Genomic DNA, 20,923 nt, shown 5'->3' on the forward strand with positions numbered 1-20,923 from the left:
GAAAAAAAACGTATACAGTTTAATACAGTTTTTCACCCGGACCAAAAACAGTGGTAGACTACGGTTTTGGGTACGGGGGAAAAAAAATAAACGTACAGGATGCAAAACAGAAACAACCTGATGTATCTTTTGGCATACGGTTTTCAATACGGTTCCGTACGGTTTTCACATTGAAAAAACATGGTGTGAATGCAGCCTAATAGATGGTTATGGAACAGTATATAAAACTCATATGTAAGTGTCTATTCACATTGCATCTGCAGTATACATTAAAACAGTGTTTCCCAACCAGGGTGAATCCAGCTGTTGCAAAATGTAAAACAGTGTTTCCCAACCAGGGTGAATCCAGCTGTTGCAAAACTACAACTCCCAGCATGCCCGGACAGCCTTCGGCTGTCCGGGCATGCTGGGAGTTGTAGTTTTGCAACAGCTGGGGGCACCCTGGTTGGAAAATACTGCATTAGAAAGATGTTAGATGATGTAAGATTATGTCAGATTCATCCAACATATACAACCAAATTTTGGGGTAGCTCTGTATGGACATGAAATGCACAATGCAAATACAGTGTCCATTCAGCCTTATCTTCAGAACAGAAAATAGTAACACTAAATCTGCCAATAGAGATGAGCAAACTTACAGTAAATTTCATTTGTCACGAACTTCTCGGCTCGGCAGTTGATGACTTATCCTGCATAAATTAGTTCAGCTTTCAGGTGCTCCGGTGGGCTGGAAAAGTTGGATACAGTCCTAGGAAAGAGTCTACCAGGACTGTATCCACCTTTTCCAGCCCACGGGAGCACCTGAAAGCTGAACTAATTTATGCAGGATAAAGTCATCAACTGCCGAGCCGAGTAGTTTGTGACGAATCGAGTTTACTGTAAGTTCGCTCATCTCTATCTGCCAACATAATATCTCTATAAACACAGAAACTTCCTAAACATCTAACCCAGTTCACTCTAGTGTTTCTAGTCTTAAATTCTGTATTTCTTTAGTTTTATAATACCAGATCTTACGAATGATGACAGATTCAAGGAATGATACTGTATAGAAGAGAGTTCTAAGAGTTCTATAGATAGAGACAGATAAGAGAGTGATAAAGAGACAGATAAGAGATAGAGGAGAAACAGAGATCCAAGATAAAAAGTAACAATCTATTTAATAGATAAACACTGTAATGAAAGAGATCTGATGCTGTAAGATACAAGATAAAAAGAGATATCATATGAAATATTCACGGAATAAATCCATCACTCATCCATAACAAGAATCCTGTCCATGTCGGAAAAGATTATCCCATAGAGAGCAGTTTATCATCCCCTTCCTCTTCAGTGGGTACCCCCACAATGTGGAGACGACTCATACTTGGTGTCACTTCTAAGAACGCTCTGTTCTGACGCTTTGGTTCGGCACATGGTGCACGCTGATCTGTAGAGTCTGCTTCGTTCTGGTCTTGGGATTTGTCAGACGTACCGGTAGCAGCATGGCAGTACCCTTCATGACTCTCTACAATGGTAACCATCTCTCGCACCTTCTCCTCTGTGCTCATCGGTGCTTGTAAGGGAACAGATTTTAGCACAGGATAGGATTCTATATTGTCAGCTGTGTCCTGATGTTTCTCTGTATTATCCACAACTTGTACGAGAGGTGCAGCTGCCTCCCCCTGGAGGGTCTCAGACGAGCCCCGTAATTCCATTTCCTCGCTGCCGCTCTCATCCTCCTCGTCTGACGAGGTGTATTCCGTCTCTGATGAGTCAGAGCTGCTCGTTCCTTCCGATGTAATGAGCGATGACGGTTGCCTGGGAACATTGTCTGATGCCTCGAGCAGTTTTTCTTCCTCTTGAACCAAAGTGGCAGCTTCCTCCAGCTCTTCCAGCTCAAGGCCCAGATCTGCCTTGGAGACTGTAGTCGCTTGCAGACAATCTGATAAGCCAGACAGTTTCTTAGATCTAGATTAGAAAAAAAAATGTAAAAACAAATCAAAATAAAAGCAATAAAGCTAAAACTGTAAAGTTATCTCGCAGTCAAACTTCTAGGAAATAAACATGCAGATCACAGAACCACAAATATATGACAATTGTCAATTTTAAATGTCATCTGATCACCAATTTTAGAGGAACCACGAATTGGCAGATTTTTTGCTTGGGAAATTGCATTTCATCTCCCTGATAAACCTAACTCCCTTACATAATCATGTTTTTAGCTCCTTCATTATATACAGAGCCAGAAAAATCCCATGCATAGACATAGAATGAAGTGATAAAATTAATGTTCTCTGTAGCCACCACCAGGGGGTGCTGAGGAACTTAGACTAGGTTCACACTATGGAATTTCTGCCTGCAATTCCGCTTTGAAATTGCAGGCAGAAATTCCACTTGCTAAAATGTATAGTGTAGTGAATGGGTTTCCGTTCCCAAATTCACACTTCGGAATTTGTGAAGTGGAACTTGTGAACGGAAAATCCGCTTGGAAATACCAGCGGAACACATTGCAGTCTATTGGAGACTGCAGTATCCGCGCGGTCCTAGCACCGACTGAATCTCCGGGCAGAAATGTTATGCCCGGAGATTCGGCAGTGTGAACTTAGCCTTACTATATATAGTCAAAGGTATAGAGAGGTGTTCACCCCTCACTGGTGTGAATTGCTGTCCGGCGCTACAAGGTGGCTGCCTGTCATAAATGCAGCGGAGGTAAAACCAAGCATGTTTATTGGATAAAATACATATAGAGACAACGCGTATCGCAAGGCTACCCTTGCTTCATCAGGTCTCACAAAGCAAGGGGAGCCTTGCGAAACGCATTGTCTCTATATGTATATATGCGATCCACACCAGTGAGGGGTGCCATCTCTCTATACCTCTGATTCTCCAGACCGCCATCCTCGATGACCGGGACCAGGACGCAAGGCAGCCACAAGGATCTAATTTGAGTATATATACTCATCCGTGCGTATCACAGTGTTGTGCCTGCAGGACAACATTATAAAGTGAGTGTGCAATCTCACCGTATAACCAATAACACCTACATGACATTTCTGCATTTTCGGACAGTCATTGGGAAATTGCTACACTTAGAGAGCGCCTCTTTTTTTCTGTTCCCTTTCTATATGTATCCCTTACTGTATATAGTGTTATTAGGTTATGTTTACAGCTGCATCAGAGGCTCCAATCAGGGCACCCATCATAGATTCCATTCAGAAGGAGTGAGTTGAACCGGAAAGTCCAATGCATGATGGACACCAACAGAACCAATGTGACTCCACTGACTTAGGGTCGTTGGGTTTCCATCTGGTATCTGTCGTTTTGCAGGATCCTAGCGGGTCCAAAAGACCATTACTGAGTCTGCAGTAAAGGCCCCAATCTTTAGGTGAACATGTGAAAGAAGCTCTATTGAGATCAATGTATAAACTGTATGCAGTGTTCTCCTCTGCTCCATCTAGTGGTGGCAGTCATAATATTTTTGTAACGAAACCCCTAAGAATACTATACAAAATTGCATTAATAAGTTGTTCTATAGGGGGGGGGGGTCTTCTTAAATAAAATGGACAATGAAATGTTGGCCAAAAGTCTGTCACTCAAAATCAGCTCTGATTAAGTGGGTGGTCTTCTCAAAGAGGGGGTATTTTGGAGAGGTTTGAGTGTGTGTATGTTAATATATATCTATGCAGGTTAATTGGAGCTCAGATTTCAGGGTGGTAAAATGTAACAAAATGTAGTAAGTTTCCCAACTATTCCCATGCTACAGTATATAAGGTAGTCCTGGCACCAGTCCTCCAATGTGATCTTCTTCCTGAGCTGCAGTGTGACGTGTCTGGTCAGTGAGGCACACAGGCCAAGTGCGTCATACTGCCTCTCAGCGAATAGCTGACTGCGGCAATGTCCTGCCTCGGCCAGCGATTTGCTGGGCGGCAGTATTACAAATTGGGCTCTGGTGCTTCCCAGACCTGACACATCATGCTGCAGCTCAGGAAAATTATTGCATTGGGGTCTGGAGCAGGACACCAGAGGCACCGCAGGAGCTCTGGAGGGGAGTAAAACTTTGGCTTCCGTCACAGGTATCTGTTTAAGCCTTTGAAATCAATGGCATATGCTGCTCTCAGCTACAGTATAAGTCAAAAACTTGTTCTCTGTGGTATGCGGCTACCTGTGACGGAAGCCCTTAACACAGTGTAAACCTAGTCTCAATCTATGGACCTGTGCTTCAGAAGTACCTTTTATTTGCACTAAGCACTGCAAAAGTGAGTGAAAACCATAGTTGTGTATCTATCAGTCTGTGCATTTGTTATGTCTGTGCACTAAAGGGTGCGATACAGCTGAAGCGTGTTGTTTGTTAAGTGAACTGAAGCTTATCAACGCATAAAAGTGAATAGTTGCATAAAAAAAAACATTGAGCGCTGTGTGTTTTATAAAGGTCGTCCAGCTTTCCAAAATGCATAAAAGCAAGAAATAGCTAAAACAGAATAACAAGCAGCTTAGCTGAAGCCATTGATGCCAGGTCTTATTGGCTTGTTTCCCATTGTAGAGGTTACTACGAACCACCACTGTAATAAACACTGATTTCCTCCCCTGCATTCTCCTAGCAGGTAGGTGTACCTGTGCCGTAATGACAGTGAGTAGTAGGGTGTGAGTTATAATGGGCGCCACACCTCGCACCGGTTATAAATTAACACCCCCCCTAATGTGTGCACACAAGGACAGCAGGACACAATTACTGCTCGGTGTAAACAGCTGCCGGCCTCTGGGGCTTAGTTCACCACATGCGTCTTGTCTGTGTGTCAGGGTTGTCTGCGATAAGATGCACAAAATACTGAGGATTCAACTCTGATAAAAGCCAAAAAAAACAGAATGAAAGGTAATGGGACAAGATAAAAAAAAAAAAAACAACAAAAAAAACAATGCAACCTAATATAATAGACATCGAGATGCATATTTGGGATCTATTTTCTACAAATCTATAATCTGCTGCCGGGATCCTGTTATAGCAGATAAGGCAAACCCCGCCCTTTTTGCCAGTCTCCGCCCACTCAAACAATCCGCAGCTGATATAAAAGGGATAAGGAGAAAACTGCTAGCGGTTTTCTCCACTAGATTTGTATAAGACTGTACGGTCTAGAAGTTTTGAGATTTGCCAAAAATGGAGTTTGGCCGACAAATGTCTAATGCAGTGTTCCCCAACCAGGGTGCCTCCAGTTGTTGCAAAACTACAACTCCCAGCACGCCCGGACAGCCGTTGGCTGTCCGGGCATGCTGGTAGTTGTAGTTTTGCAACAAATGGAGGCACCCTGGTTGGGGAACACTGGTCTAATGTGTATTTGATACTTTAGGACAACTGATCTCAATTTATCAGAACAGGCGGAGAACTCAATGCCGCCATGTATTACAGGATCATCAATGGGTTTCTATGGATTAGTATTGATAATGCAGATAAGAGTCTACTTTACCGTGCATACGTACAAATTTAGAATGATACTGGGGCTAGGTACACATGTCTACCGAAACTATTACCATGCTCAATGTATGCAAATGGAAGTGCTGAAAATTTTTGTACGGGTAGAGCTGCAGGGCAAAGCATGAGGGAAAGAAAGAGCAGCAGCCATAGCTTTTGAGGAGACAGAAGGCAGGTTTTATACTACCACAACCTACGTATATAGGAACAGACATGAACCTACAGTCCAGTATCGAAAACATTTAGTCGTGTAGTTCAATAAAAAAGTGGTAACATTACATTTTCTCAAGGGGTTCATTAATCCTTAAAAATTGAGCTTTTCTCAAGGGGTTAATGGGCCCTTAAAAGGGGGGCTTTTCTCAAGGGGTTAATAAAATGGGGCTTTTCTCATCTCAGGACGCTAGCACTTGCAGATCGTGGGGGTCTGACGGCTGCCCCCCTCTGAACTTCTTCTAGATTCAGCTCCTGCTCAACATGTCCCAGGCTTGTTCGGGACCCCTGGCGAGGTATTATCAACGTCCTGTTAAGCCGATACGTAATGTCCTAAACTGCACTCTTTCCTCCCAGCGAGCGAGCACACGGATCTGTTTGCAGTTATAACCAGCTGGATGTATCAGCACGATCACACGCGGCCGCTCCTTGGGGAGAGGGGGGGAAACCAGGTTTAATCCCACTTCCCTCTCATTCCATTCCTGTGACATTAGTGGATTGGAAAGAGAATAAAAATGAACTCAACAGGAGACGAACGCAAACAACTTGCAACCCCAATTCTGCATTTATAAAGTAAACATTTATTCCATTTTGATAGCTGGAAAAATAAAACTAAAATGGTAGGTGGCACAGTGTGTATATGCATGGGGGGGGGGGGGGGGCACTGCCATTCACCTCTATTGCTGAAGAGAACACATTACATCATCGCCAGATTTTATTGTAAATGGCAGGATCTGCACATAATGTAATGTGTATGGACAGCATGTCTGACATCAATCAGCAGCTCTCCAGGGAAAACAGCAGAGTCCTGCCCTAACTAGGTCCTTTTTTCCCCCATTATTTTCAAGATCTCTGCTTAGAGTCAGTAAGCAAGAAAGACAGTTTTTTGAGGGTCTTACGGTCAGGCTGGAAACAGATGTTATATAGGCGTTAATAGAAAAAATATAAAACACCATGTCAACAAGTTTTTTTTTGCAGTTGCAGTTTTTTCATTCTCTTGTAAATTACAGAATGCTAAGGATTTTTTTATTATTATTATATATTTTTTTTAATTAAAGGGGTGCTACAAGTGGAGCTGGTTCAACTGGTTCCAAAAAGTTATACAGATATGTAAATGAATTCTGTTTAAAAATCTTAATCCTTCCAGTACTTATCAGCTGCTTTATACTACAAAGGAAGTTATGTAGTTCTTTCGAGTCTGACCACTGCGGACACCTCTGTTCATGTCAGGAACTGTCCAGAGTAGAAGCAAATCCCCATAGCAAACCTCTCCTGCTCCAGACAGTTCCTGACATGGACAGTTCCATGACATGGTGTCAGCAGAGAGCACTGTGGTCAGACTGGAAAGAACTACACAACTTTCTATGGACCATACAGCAGCTGCTAAGTACTGGAAGGATTAAGATTTTTTTTATGGAAATAATTTACAAATCTGTTTAACTTTCGGGGACTAGTTAATATGGATCCAATGCAGGAGCTGGGACAGATGAGTATTTTCAGGAGGACAGTTATCTAGAGGAATGTTCTCCCAACCTTCAGCTCCCCAGTTGTTGCAAAACTAAAGATCACATCATGCCCTCCTGTCAGTGCATGATGAGAGTTGTAGTATGCAAAAGCTAGAAAGTCAGTGGCTGAGAACTGATGATTATAAGCACAGTTCATTAGGTGGTCAGTAGCACAGTTGATCAGATGGGCAGCGGAACAGTTCATGGGCACCATTTATTAGGGGAGATAGTGGCACATTTCATTAGGGGCATAGTGGGACAGTTCATTGAGAGAGGCAATGACAATTCATTAGGGAACAGCGGAATCATTCATTGTTTGAGGGGGCAAATATATTTGCGGGACAGCATGTGGCAGTATTAGATTTAGGGGCACAATGTGTGGCTTTTTTTAGTGATACTGGGAACAGTAGATTAAAGGGGTATTCCAGACAAAACCTTTTTTATATATATCAACTGGCTCCGGAAAGTTAAACAGATTTGTAAATTACTTCTATTAAAAAATCTTAATCCTTCCAATAGTTATTAGCTTCTGAAGTTTTCTGTCTAACTGCTCAATTATGATGTCACGTCCCGGGAGCTGTGCATGATGGGAGAATATCCCCATAGGAACTGCACAGCTCCCGGGACGTGAGTCATCAGAAAGCAGTTAGACAGAAAACAACAACTCAACTTCAGAAGCTAATAACTATTGGAAGGATTAATAGAAGTAATTTACAAATCTGTTTAACTTTCCGGAGCAAGTTGATATATAAAAAAAAAGTTTTGGCCTGGAATACCCCTTTAAGATCCTTCCCACTTCAGTAGCTCATTTACCCAGTGACTTATTATTGGGATAACAATGTTCTGCAACAGGCAGCATCTCTTGCATGTCAGTGCAGCCACTAGGTATAAACTAGGAGTACTGGGGCTTCCGTGATCGGAACATCATGCCAAGACCCCCCCCCCCCCCCATTCAGGTCTATGGGAGGGGGCGTGACGATTAGTACACAGCATTCAGGCCTCCTCCCATAGACATGAATGGAAGGGGGCGTGGCGGCTGTGTTCGCCGGTCATCCAGCGGAGTTTGCGACGACTGGGGTGCCGCTGCGGAGATCACAGAGCCCCCCCTCGCAATCAGACGTTATCCCCTATCCAAAGGAGATAACATGTCTAGCAGCAGAGTAGCCCTTTAAGTTTAGGACTGCAGGCTTGTAGGGGGGCTGCAGGTTTTTTCCAAAGAAATTGATAGCTTGCCACATGACAGAAAAATCTGATCCGGCTGTGTCTAGACTCTAGAGGAAAAAATGGCTTCATCATAATTTCATGCAAATCACAGGACCCAATATATTACTAAGGACTGCAGCTGTTAAAAAACATCTAAGAAACATAAAAAAAAAAAAAAAAAGGTAACAGAGTGGTTGTCCACTGAGGACAGTCACAACAAAACACTCATTTAGCTGACGGCTGCTAAAAAAAAAAAAAAAAAACCCATGACCCTCACCCCCATATACATGCATGCAAGTTTCTATAAATAAGAGGAGGGGGGATACAGTGCTGGTAGACTCCTCTGGCACCGCTTATCTCACAGAGAAGCAGTGACACTCACTGTGTAACATTCCTACTTCATATACAGAATATATACAGCAAGACAAATACAAAAAGGTAGCCAAATAACACAAGTGAGTTTTTGGGAGTGTGGGAGGAAACCAACACGTACACAACTTTAATCTGAGATAAGACTCTGAAGGGACAAACAGCAAGCAAAGAAAAGCCATGTCTGCTGACCTCGGAGTGCCAAAGAAATTCTTTTCTAGGGTGTGAAAATCAAAAATAGGGTTTATCGGACTTCCAGTGTGCTAAGGGCAGGGATCTATTTGTAAAAGCCAATGGGGGGAGGACCACCTTCTAGAATCATTCTCCCAGGGATCTCCAAATAGAGATCAGTCTACAAAAGCACAAACCGAATCCTGAGTTTTACTCATCTGGACAGTGGTTTCCAAACGGTGTGCCTCCAGCTGTTGCAAAACTATAACTCCCAGCATGCCCGGACAGCCAACGGCTGTCCGGGCATGCTGGGAGTTATAGTTTTGCAACAGCTGGAGGCACATTGTTTGGAAAACAATGCTCTAGGGGGCTATTTACACAGGCTTAGCTCCCCTTTGGCTGCTCAGGCATGCTGAGCGTAGTAGTTTTGCAACATCTGGAGGCCCACCGTTTGGAAAACACTGCCCTAAAGCAGTGCTCTCCAACCTGAGGCTCTGCAGCTGTTACAAAACTACAACTCCCAGCATTCCCTATAAGCTGGAGTCTTGAACCATAAGTCATTGGGGCAGTCCACAGCGGCTTTTTCCCCATCCCACCAGCCTTGACTGACAGATCTCTACCTATACTCAAACAGGCAGAGTTCTATCGATCAAGTCCAGTGGGGCAGGCAGAAGGGAAAAAAATGGCAGGTGCCCGAGATCTGCCCAGAAGCACCTACAAAACTTTCCAGAAACAACCCTGTAACCCTATATTTGCTTATGACCTGCCCTCTTGAGGGCCCCTGCTGTAGCACAAGCCTGCAAAACATCGATCAGTTGGAAGATATGGGATAACCGATAATTAAAGGGGTACTCTGGTGTAAATTTTTTTCTTTTCAAATCAGAAAGTTATACAGATATGTAAATTACTTCTATTTAAAAACTATGAGCCTTCCAGTATCCATCAGCTGCTGTATGCTCCAGCTGCCGTATGCCAAGTTGTGTAGTTCTTTGCAGTCTGACCACAGTGCTCTCTGCTGACACCTCTGTCCATTTTAGAAACTGTCCAGAGCGGGAGAGATTTGCTATGAGGATTTGCTCAAGCGCTGGACAGTTCCTGACACGGACAGAGATGTCAGCAGAGAGCACTGTGGCCAGACTGGAAAGAACTACACAACTTCCTCTGTAACATACAGCAGCTGATAAATACGGGAAGGCTAAAGATATTAAAATAAGAGTAATTTACAAATCTGTAAAGAAGAAAAGAAAGTGTCCAGCTCAAATCCTCATCCAACTTCCCTTGCACACAGACAGGTTGGCAGTGCAACCAGTCAGTAAAACAGCAGCCAGAAACAAGGAATGTCCCGCAGCGGGTAGGTAGCGGGTGCTTCTTTATTAAATTCCAGGATAAAATGCAAAAAAAAGCAAAGAAAAGGTGCTGACTAGTTTCAGGCCTCAAAGGCCCTTAAAAGGGGTTATCCAGGAAAAAAACTTTTTTATATATATCAACTGGCTCCAGAAAGTAAAACAGATTTGTAAATTACTTCTATTAAAAAATCTTAATCCTTTCAGTACTTATGAGCTTCTGAAGTTAAGGTTGTTCTTTTCTGTCTAAGTCCTCTCTGATGACACGTGTCTCGGGAAACGCACAGTTTAGAAGCAAATCCCCATAGCAAACCTCTTCTAAACTGGGCGTTTCCCGAGACACGTGTCATCAGAGAGGACTTAGACAGAAAAGAACAACCTTAACTTCAGACGCTCATAAGTACTGAAAGGATTAAGATTTTTTTTAATAGAAGTAATTTACAAATCTGTTTAACTTTCTGAAGCCAGTTGATATATATATAAAAAAAAGTTTTTTCCTGGAATACCCCTTCAATCATAGTCTTTTTGTTAAGGGCCATTGAGGCCTGAAACTAAACGGCACCTGTATCTTCTTGTGTATTTTATCCCATGGGAAGCACCGCAGCCTACCGGCTAAAAAGTAACAAAAAATAATGGAAATTGATACAGATTTATCAAAAATAGTACAATAAATTTAGTGCGCGTCCCTAAGCATATTAGATATATTTCTCTTCCTTCTGACACCTCATGTACACCAATAAATTGAACTGAAAAAAACGGTGGATGCAATAATTTGGACATATTTTACTACTCTTCTTAGCTACACTCCTTTCACTTGCTTTTCAAAGCTGCATGCATTGGCTTAACAATGCCTAAAACAAATAACACATTTGGCACTTGCCATGCAGACCATTACTTTGGCACAGTTTGCAATAAATTTCTGGTGCATTTTGCTTTACTAAATCTCCGCCTTGTTGCTATGCTCATACCTATAATCAGTTCTGTTCTCTGCCCGAATCTGCAGCGTTTCCAAGTGTCGTCTGCTGCTGCCATGTTGCTGCCAGGCACAGAATTTTGATCAAAGAATTGTTTTCTGTGTACATTATAATTACTGGCGTCTGTGATATCGCACAAAGAAAATGCTGCATTTTGCCAGTCAATGCCCTGTGACTGCCAAGTGGCTGCAGATGAGCCTTAACACGAGTCACTTGTAGTCTGACTGGTCTTGGCAATATATGCAGGGAAAACTAGGATCAGGGACCAATAAATTCCAGCGCCAAATAGCAGGTGTCTGTCCCGGCCTCTCCTAGATACATGTTGTATCTAATGTCCATGGCGAAGTTCTGGAATGATAAGATGCCAATGTCTGGGCCATTAAGCAGACTATGCCAGTTCTGCCTTTACTTCATAGCACAACAGAAACCAATGTGCAGTAATCCATTTATATAAGAACATGCCAGGCAATATCATGAATAATGTATACCATGGCAAGGTACAGAAATGATAGGTAATGCTGTATATGTCAATATAAGGAAATTACAGGAAATGCTGTGAGAATTAAAGAGGTCGTCTATGATAGTAATAAGCTATGATAGTTCAAAAAGTATAATAAAACAAATTTACTTATATAAAGTTATTAGCCATATTGCAAGATCTTCCATATCAGCTGTGCTCTCTCCCTTGTAAGCCTTGACGTCAAGTCACAGGCTCTGAAATGCAGAAGGTCCCAGACCCCAACTCCTGTCAGCATAGGGTGAGACCAGTGATGTGAAGGGGACAGCTAGGTTACTGCTCATTAGCCTTATGACTCATTAGATAAGGCAGCAGGAAGCCACTCTTAATCACAGTAGTTACCATCAGAACGGCTCACTGCTGCCTTATATAATGAGTCATAACTCTCGCAGCTCCCTCTTCACATCACTGGTCCCATCCAGTTCTGATATGAGGGGAGAAAAGGCATGGAGCAGACTGCTTTTAGAGCCTGTGACATGACAGCTTACAAGGAAAAGAGCGTAGCTGATGTGGAAGATCTTTGAATTATGGCTAATAACATTACATTAGTAAGATGCTTTATTATACTTTTTGACACCATACACAGGTTGTTTAGTTTGCTGGACAACCTGTATAAGTCTGCTTATTGTTGGTGGAGGTTTCCCATTGGTAGCAGTAGGAAGGTGCTTAGATCAGGAACCTATAGGAGATAAATTAGACATTGGCTAGTTTTATGCAAGCATAATATGGCCTAGTTCTGTGCCCATATTATGTACATAAATCCCAACCTGTGTGTGGTCCTAACAGACCAAACTTGCAGCATCACACGGAGCTACAATGCTGTAAGTGCAAGTCAACAGACGCACACTCAATAGCGAATGGCGGATTTGCGGTGAGTGCAGGAACCTTCTCTTTTATACATACAGAACATACCCATATTGTGCTTGTGTGAAACTGCCCCTAAAAAGGGTTTGTCCAGCGAAAACTATCTTATCCTATCTATCGCAGGGGGTGGGTGGACTGACCACCTAAGTGCGGAGCATGTGCGGTAGACACGCACTCTATTCATTTCTATTAGAGACCCGAGTACAGCACTCCGGCATCTCCGGCGCTGTGGCTAGAGGATAAGCTATTTTCACTGGACAACCCCTTTAAAGGGAAACAGTCATGCTAAAAATTCAGTCAACTTCACCAGCATAATGTTATAGAGCAGAGGCAGTCTACCATATAGTAGTTTGGGAAAATATTCAGGATAACTTGTCATTTATTTATATATATTACTACCTAATTGTATTCTCATTCTGGGCTAAGTAGTTATGTGAGTGGTCCTACTCAATGATTTACAGCTATGAAATATAGCATGTACAGAGTCTACTTGGCCCAGAACGAGCAGAGATTTACATGAATAAATGGCAAGTTTTAAATCCTGGAACTTTCCCAAAAAACTATATATTAATATGTAATGCAACTCAGTCTATAACATGGTGCCTGCAGATTAGGCTGCATATTTTAAAGGGGTACTCCAGTGGAATTTTTTTTTTAATCAACTGGTGCCACAAAGATAAACCGATTTGTAAATTACTTCTATTTTAAAATCGTAATCCTTCCAGTACTTATCAGCTGCTGTATACTACAGAGGAAGTTGTATTTCTTTCTGAAGTTCTTTTCAGGTTGACCACAGTGCATTCTGCTGACACCTCTGTCCGTATCCAGAGCAGAAGAGGTTTGCAATGGGGAATTGCTAGTATTCTGGACAGTTCCTGACATGGACAGAGGTGTCAGCAGAGAGCACTGTGGTCAGACCAAAAAGAATTCCAGAAAGAAATACAACTTCCTGTGGAGCATACAGCAGCTGACAAGTAGTGGAAGGATTAAGATCTTTAAATAGAAGTCATTTACAAATCTGTTTAACTTTGAGGCACCAGTTTACGTAAAAGAAAAAAAAAATAGTAAAAAAAAAAAAGTAAAAAAAAAAAAAAAAAAAATGTCCACCAGAGTACCCCTTTAATGTGAAAGGTTCCCTTTAAACGGAGTTCTTAACTGTGGACAATCCCTGAAAGCAAGCTGACACTGAAAGTAAGCTGAGCACCATCAGTAAGTGGAGACTGTTTTCCCTTACAGCGCCACCATAGGAAAAATGAAACATTGCACCTTGCCAGTTTTTATTCATGGTTTGTCTGTATAGCTCAGAACATGCCAAGTCCAACTGAATTGGATAGCCCCTTTAAGGAGAGTTAAAGAGTTAATCCAGTAACTAAAAAAATATATCCCCAATTTGTAGACCCCTTGCGACCTCCTGTATGGCACCCCACTCTCCTTTTGAATGGAGGAGTGTCCATCACTGCACAACACACCCCCTACATGCATCTCCATGGGAGAGCTGGATATGCAGCGAGCGGGTACTTCCGCCTCTGCCACAAAGATACATGGAGGCGGCATGTCGGCCACAGCTTCCTGTCATGGTCGACAAACTCCATTCATGCATAGAGCCAGGACGCCAGGAGGAAGATTGAGGTGGTCCCGGTGGTCGGACTTGTCATGATCTAACACTTATCCCCTATCCTGCAGATAAAGGATATGTTTTTAGATATTGGACTACTCCCTAAACACAGCCACATTTTTTGTTTTGATTCTGTGTTATGTCCTTATATATACTAGCTAATATTGATAGTGTATCCAGGGGAAAGCAGTAATACCAGTTAAAGCTTACCATTCTAAGTTTAAGAAATAATAGTGTAAACTGATCTGTGCGAAGGGAGGTGGAAACATTTGTCATATTTTGGAAGGCTTTGTGCCAACCATTTATGAACCCCGGCCATATGCCCTGCCATGTGCTGAATGTTTTTATACAAATAGAAATTAATCATTGTGTAATGAGAATTCTGCAATTTCTAATATACTTTGTGTTTCAATGTATCCCTGTGTTTAACATCTGTTTGCTATCAGTGAATGGAAACATCCACTAAAAGTAATCAAACCTAATACTTTGCACAGCTGAGAGTTTATCACAAAGTATCCAGTCCTGACAGTCTTGTGAGCTTAACAGCTTGTCCTCCAAGCGGATACATTTTACCTAAGCAAAAAGAAGTAGGATCAAAATTTTAACTACTGATGGATCTATCTTCACAACTGTCCAAATGCAATGGTGTCCGCTCACCTCCGGAGGCAGATCTCCGACACACCTGTGCTGTCACGGACCCGCCGGTCCCGCCCCGGCTTCAACAGCGTATGGAAAGGAAGGATTGTCAGGCACCAGGTATGCTCTAAAAGATTACTTTTTATTCATGCCATAGCAAGGAAACAGACATCACAGGACTGTAGTAATCTGACGCGTTTCGCTCTCTCTTGAGCTTAAACGTAGACTAAGTTCAACAGACAAACATGCAAGTTTAAAATAGAGACTCAGTGGTCACATGATAAAATACCTGGCATAGGTAGCAATTGTAAAAAACCCGGCATGGATATCATCTGTTAGTATTACAGAATGGACTGGATCCCTTCACTAGTGCGTTTTTTACTCGCTTACTGTGTGATTACCCTATGAGTGTGAATGTACTCTAAAACATTATATGCAAAAACAGGCAGGTATATACGTATAACTACATGCACATAGTAGATTACGGTATGTTGATATCGCACATGTACAGGTCGATAGTAGGATAGACTAATCAACCTCATTGGCTATATAATTCGGGGACCTACATGTGTATAATAGATTACGGCATGTTAGTATCATACATGCACAGGTCAATAATAGAATAGAATATGCAATCTCATTATCTGTATAACTCGGAGACCTACGTGCATGTATATATATACTAAAAGATGATATATATGCTGTATATATATCATCTTTTAGTATATATATACATGCACGTAGGTCTCCGAGTTATACAGATAATGAGATTGCATATTCTATTCTATTATTGACCTGTGCATGTATGATACTAACATGCCGTAATCTATTATACACATGTAGGTCCCCGAATTATATAGCCAATGAGGTTGATTAGTCTATCCTACTATCGACCTGTACATGTACGATATCAACATACCGTAATCTACTATGTGCATGTAGTTATACGTATATACCTGCCTGTTTTTGCATATAATGTTTTAGAGTACATTCACACTCATAGGGTAATCACACAGTAAGCGAGTAAAAAACGTACTAGTGAAGGGATCCAGTCCATTCTGTAATACTAACAGATGATATCCATGCCGGGTTTTTTACAATTGCTACCCATGCCAGGTATTTTATCATGTGACCACTGAGTCTCTATTTTAAACTTGCATGTTTGTCTGTTGAACTTAGTCTACGTTTAAGCTCAAGAGAGAGCGAAACGCGTCAGATTACTACAGTCCTGTGATGTCTGTTTCCTTGCTATGGCATGAATAAAAAGTAATCTTTTAGAGCATACCTGGTGCCGGACAATCCTTCCTTTTCTATCTTCACAACTGAGTGTAAAATGTGAACACAGAAGAAAAAACTGATCTGGCACAGTCCTATGTGACTCAGAATGAAAACTCCTGATACAATGTAATTTGGTAAGGCAGGTATGTAGACTCCTATGGGTGGTGCTCTAACGCTAATGGCACATGTAAAAAGTAATGATCACAGGAAGGAGTAGTAATAGCGGAGCAACTCACCCGGTGCGCTGGAGGTAATTCAACCGAAGAACATCGCGGTCAAGCGGGGAAGCAGCGGGATGCTGAAGATGTTACGGGGGGAAGTCAGACGTCAGGCCACAGCCGTATCGCACGTCAGGCCCCAGCTGGAGAAGCCTGAAGCCAAGTAACCGGCGCCAGCGATCCCTGCCTCATCCACAGGCCCCCCCCCCCGCACATCACTGCCATCTTCCCCCACTCTGCCCCGACATCCAGGGGCAGGCAGAGCGGGGGAAATGAACGTTCACTACGGCCCCTGCCCTGCGATTCGCAGATCAGTCCTGATCTACCAATCGCAGGAGATAGGAGGAGGTGGCATGCAATATAATGCACACCCACAGTAACTGTAATCCAAAAAGTATATCTTTATTACATATAAATAGTACAAAAAGCAGACAATACAGTTAAAACCAATTAAAAAAGGCCCAATTGGCCACTGCACAAACGAGAGGGTCTTTACCTGCACCTGCCGTACTACTCCTCCATCTATTGTCCTCTACTACCAGTCCCCTGTGCTATATATTAAGAACACTCAGGTTGTACACATATTATTGGTGTTGTGGGGACAGGACTGTATTGATTTAAAATTCTTGTTGTATGATAGGTTGATAACCTGTGTATTTGTGGAGGCAGGTGCCCTGGGTGGGGTTTCTCCCCTTCTTTTTGGTAGGGGGTTTCCCCCCACCTCGTTTCTGCAGTGGCCTTTTTTAATTGGTCTTAACTGTATTGTCTGCTTTTTGTACTATTTATATGTAATAAAGATATACTTTTTGGATTACAGTTACTGTGGGTGTGCATTATATTGCGTATCTCTTTCTCTTTTTTTGTGTAGTTATTGTTATTTGGTATGATTAATAGCACCCCTTTGTGTATGATGCTGAGCCCGCCTGCTTTCTATATACATAGGAGGAGGTGGCAGACCCGATCAACCCGGAATTGCCGCAAAGCGCCGATCTGAATTGATCGTCAATTTGTGGCGATCTCCGATATGGGGGGGGGGGGGTCTTAGGAACCCCCCCAGGCATTTGCACGGGATGCCTGCTGAGAGGGATCAGAACGGGATGCCTGCTGAAATCAGTCTGGCTAGCGGTGGGAATCGAAATTCACACGCATACAGGTACGCCCCTGGTCCTTAAGTACCAGGATGCAAGGGCACATCCATACTCCCGTGGTCCCCAACAGGTTAAATGTGTTACCACACATAGCAGTTGTCACCAATGTCTGTTTTTTGGTCTGCAGCATTTCGGAGGACAACTCCCATCTGTGGGTCAGATTCCTTTAAAGGGGTACTCCGCTGCTCAGCGTTTTGAACAAACTCTTCCGAATGCTGGAGCCAGCAGCTCGTGACGTCATTGCCCCCGCCCCCTGTTTGTTCCAAACGCTGAGCAGTGGAGTACCCCTTTAAGCCACTCTAGACAGAGTGGCTATTCTTTTTGCCCAATGATAAGCTGTCTCCAGCACCTGTGCTGCTCCGGGCTCATCTAAAACCTGAACTGGCCCAGGAAGCATAATGAAAAGTCCCACAACCAATCCTGTCTTTCCTTCTATAACAATCCAGGCCTATAAATTTAACTAAATCAAAAGTCACTAGCAAACAAATTTTTGCCAGGAATGTAACCATTTCTAGATTTCCCACGTCAGCTAGCTTTTCCTGGATGGGGTTTGCACTTCCTAAAATCTAATGTGTACATATGAAGGATACCTTGGGGAAACACAGCGATCCCTGACCACCATTCCTGTCACCGTCTCCCCCAATATGTACAGGTTTTCATAGAAACAAGTTCTACACTGACAGCAAGCATCTTAACTGAAAATATATGTAAAACTTGAACTGTTTAGTATACATGATTAGCAGTCACAATATAGCAGCATATTTCTGAAGTAGTGCTGGGCGGTATACCGGTATGAACCGGATACCGTTTTTTTTTCTCCCACAGTATGGAATTTTGCCCATACCGCTATACCGGTCGGGCCCCTCCCCCACCCTCCGAGTCAATAAAAAAAAAATTTAACTTACCCGTAATGGGGGTGGTCCGAGCCATCCATCCTTCCTGTAGTGTCCGGCGGCATTCCGGGTGGAGGGTGAACCGGGCCGCGCTGTCCTTCGCCGGGGATCCTCTTCTCCACTCCGGGCAGGCTCCGGCCTAGCACGCTGCATAGACGCCGCTACGCCGTGACGTCAGGTGCGTCGCTGCGCACGAACGTCACTGCGCAGCGGCGTCTATGCAGCGTTACTAGGCCGGAGCCTGCCCAAGGTGGAGAATTGGACCCCCGGAGAAGAAGGACAGCCCGGACCGGTTCACCCTCCACCCGAAATGCCGCCGGACACTACAGGAAGGATGGATGGCCCGGACCACCCTCCCCGGACGGTCCCTGCAGCAACTGGGAAGGTGAGTCAGGGTTCTGGAACGGACAGGGGTCTGTATAATATTCTATACCTACAGTAGGCCCTCCAGCTGTTGAGGCCCTCCAGCTGTTGCAAAACTACAACTCCCAGCATGCCCGGACAGCCAACGGCTGTCGGGGCATGCTGGGAGTAGTAGTTTTGCAACAGCTGGAGGCACCCCTAGTTGGGAAACACTGACCTATACTATACACTACTATATAGTCCAACATGCTGGGAGTTGTAGTTTTGCAACAGCTGGAGGCTGTAGGGTTGTTTGTTACATCTATTTAAAAGGGTACTCCACTGCCCCAGTGTTCAGATCATTTAGTTCCAAAAGCCCATTTAGTTCCGCTACTCCACCTCAATGCAAGTCTCAATGTAAAAAAAAAAAAAATACTGTGAAATACCGTGATACTTTAGAAAAATACCGTGATACTCATTTTTGGTCATATCGCCCAGCACTAATCTGAAGGCATAATTCCAACATATATGTATGCCAAGCAGTCATGCAGGCTTTTCTTATGCCCAGTCCGTGCCAAGCTTTCTTCTTTTTAGACATTGCAGCTTTTGCTCCAGCATAAGGAGTTAAAATGACAATGCGATGTCCCAAATCTGTAATCAGTTACCACAGTGATAAGAGACGACAACAGACAATAGGAAACCATATGACCTGTATTGTATTAGAGATGTTCATCCTGTTTGTGTCTAGCGTACATTGTAACCCACCAAACCAAAGACGACTTCCTGCAGCTCCAGATCTTGTGTAAATCTTCCAGAGAGAACGGGTTTCATTTCCTCTGCAGCAGCCCTCAGTAACCTCCGAGGCAAAGCACACCGACAGGCGAGCAATCAGCGCATAATGTAATAGACAAGTCCCAGGAGGACGCAGCCGAGGTGCACATTCTCTCGGCTGAATGGCTTTTAAGAGTTTTATATTTTCTCTCCCGGGAGGATAATCATTTAACATGTCACAAAACTTTGTGCTCTACAATATAATAGGATTTTTGTTCTTCTCTACATCATCATGCGAGTCTACGTGGAAGGATGACCTGAAAAGTATCGCTCCACCCACTGCAACAAAATGTATACAAACCACGGGGGAAGCGTGAGACACTGACAGGCTCCCTTATTACAAGGGAGTGGTGATTTAGAGGAATCATAGTTATACTGGCCAGAAACAGGGTTATGAGTCAACAGGGTGGGCCTCAGCAGCTTCTCTGCCCCACTTGGTTAATAGATCGCTTTCTATACCCAAACAAGGGAAGAACTATCAATCCAGGCTGGCAAGGTAGGGAGAAGCCACCAGGGACCACCACCTCCATGAGTTACAGTACGGCTCATGGTTTTATAACTATAATCACTCTGAAAAGCTGCAGAGTTTCAGAGTAAACCATACAGAACTGTTATAAAGGATCTGGACATTGTTTTAGGCTGCCCTTGGTTCGGGGAGCATGAAACTGATAGGTTCCCTTTAAATGAGAACAGTCTCGTCACTAAGATGAGTGTACTACCTCCAATTTTAGAACTTTAATGTATACGTCGTGTGCAATAAGTGTTAAATTTGTATTATTAAAGGGGAACCGGTCAGCTCCCTGACTGTCTATATGCTTCCCCCAATTCCTGATAGCTGCAGAGCACAATATTCTGATGCTGTGTCTATGTTTTGTCTGATGCAGAGTTTTTATAAAAATGATCTTTAATCATTGATCGTGGTATCGAGGTGGATCCACAGCGGCATATAGTCACACTGACAGCACCCTCCTCCTGCCCATTTAGACTTAATTGACACCCTAAGCATCAGATTTGCATGAACTTGCTATGTCACTCTGACTGTCAATCAAGCCTTTAATAAATTCAGGAGCTCATTCAGGAGAAGAGCTATAAGAGCTGGAGACAAGCCTGTCAGACTAACTGAATAAGCCTGTGCATCCTGCAGAAAAGAAACTAGCACATTCTTTAGACTATGTGCAGACCCCATAGTTTCTGACAAAAAAAGATAAATTGCTTGTTTCATGCAAAAACAGCCAAATATTTCAGACCTATTTTCTTTTTTGTGGGTCAAGTTTTCTTAACATTTCTCTCTTTTTTTACAACAATAAATTCTATAATGTAATTTACAAATATTGTGTGTGAACGCAGCCTCAAATTGAATTCA

The 20,923-nt window shown here is 43.1% G+C and overlaps 1 protein-coding gene across 4 annotated transcripts in view; it reads right to left on the reverse strand.

The window, feature by feature from the left end:
- Positions 1-865: 865 nt before the first annotated feature.
- SHQ1 (SHQ1, H/ACA ribonucleoprotein assembly factor) overlaps positions 866-20,923 on the reverse strand; it is a 96,175-nt gene continuing 76,117 nt past the window's right edge. For all 4 annotated transcript variants that reach the window (XM_056524632.1, XM_056524633.1, XM_056524634.1 and 1 more), the window contains exon 12: positions 866-1,947. In XM_056524632.1, the coding sequence (XP_056380607.1) occupies positions 1,290-1,947 (658 nt within the window). In that variant the 3' untranslated portion in view covers positions 866-1,289. The remainder of the gene's footprint in view (positions 1,948-20,923) is intronic.

This window comes from Hyla sarda, chromosome 6 (genome assembly GCF_029499605.1).
Source record: "Hyla sarda isolate aHylSar1 chromosome 6, aHylSar1.hap1, whole genome shotgun sequence".
Taxonomy (NCBI): Eukaryota; Metazoa; Chordata; class Amphibia; order Anura; family Hylidae; genus Hyla; species Hyla sarda.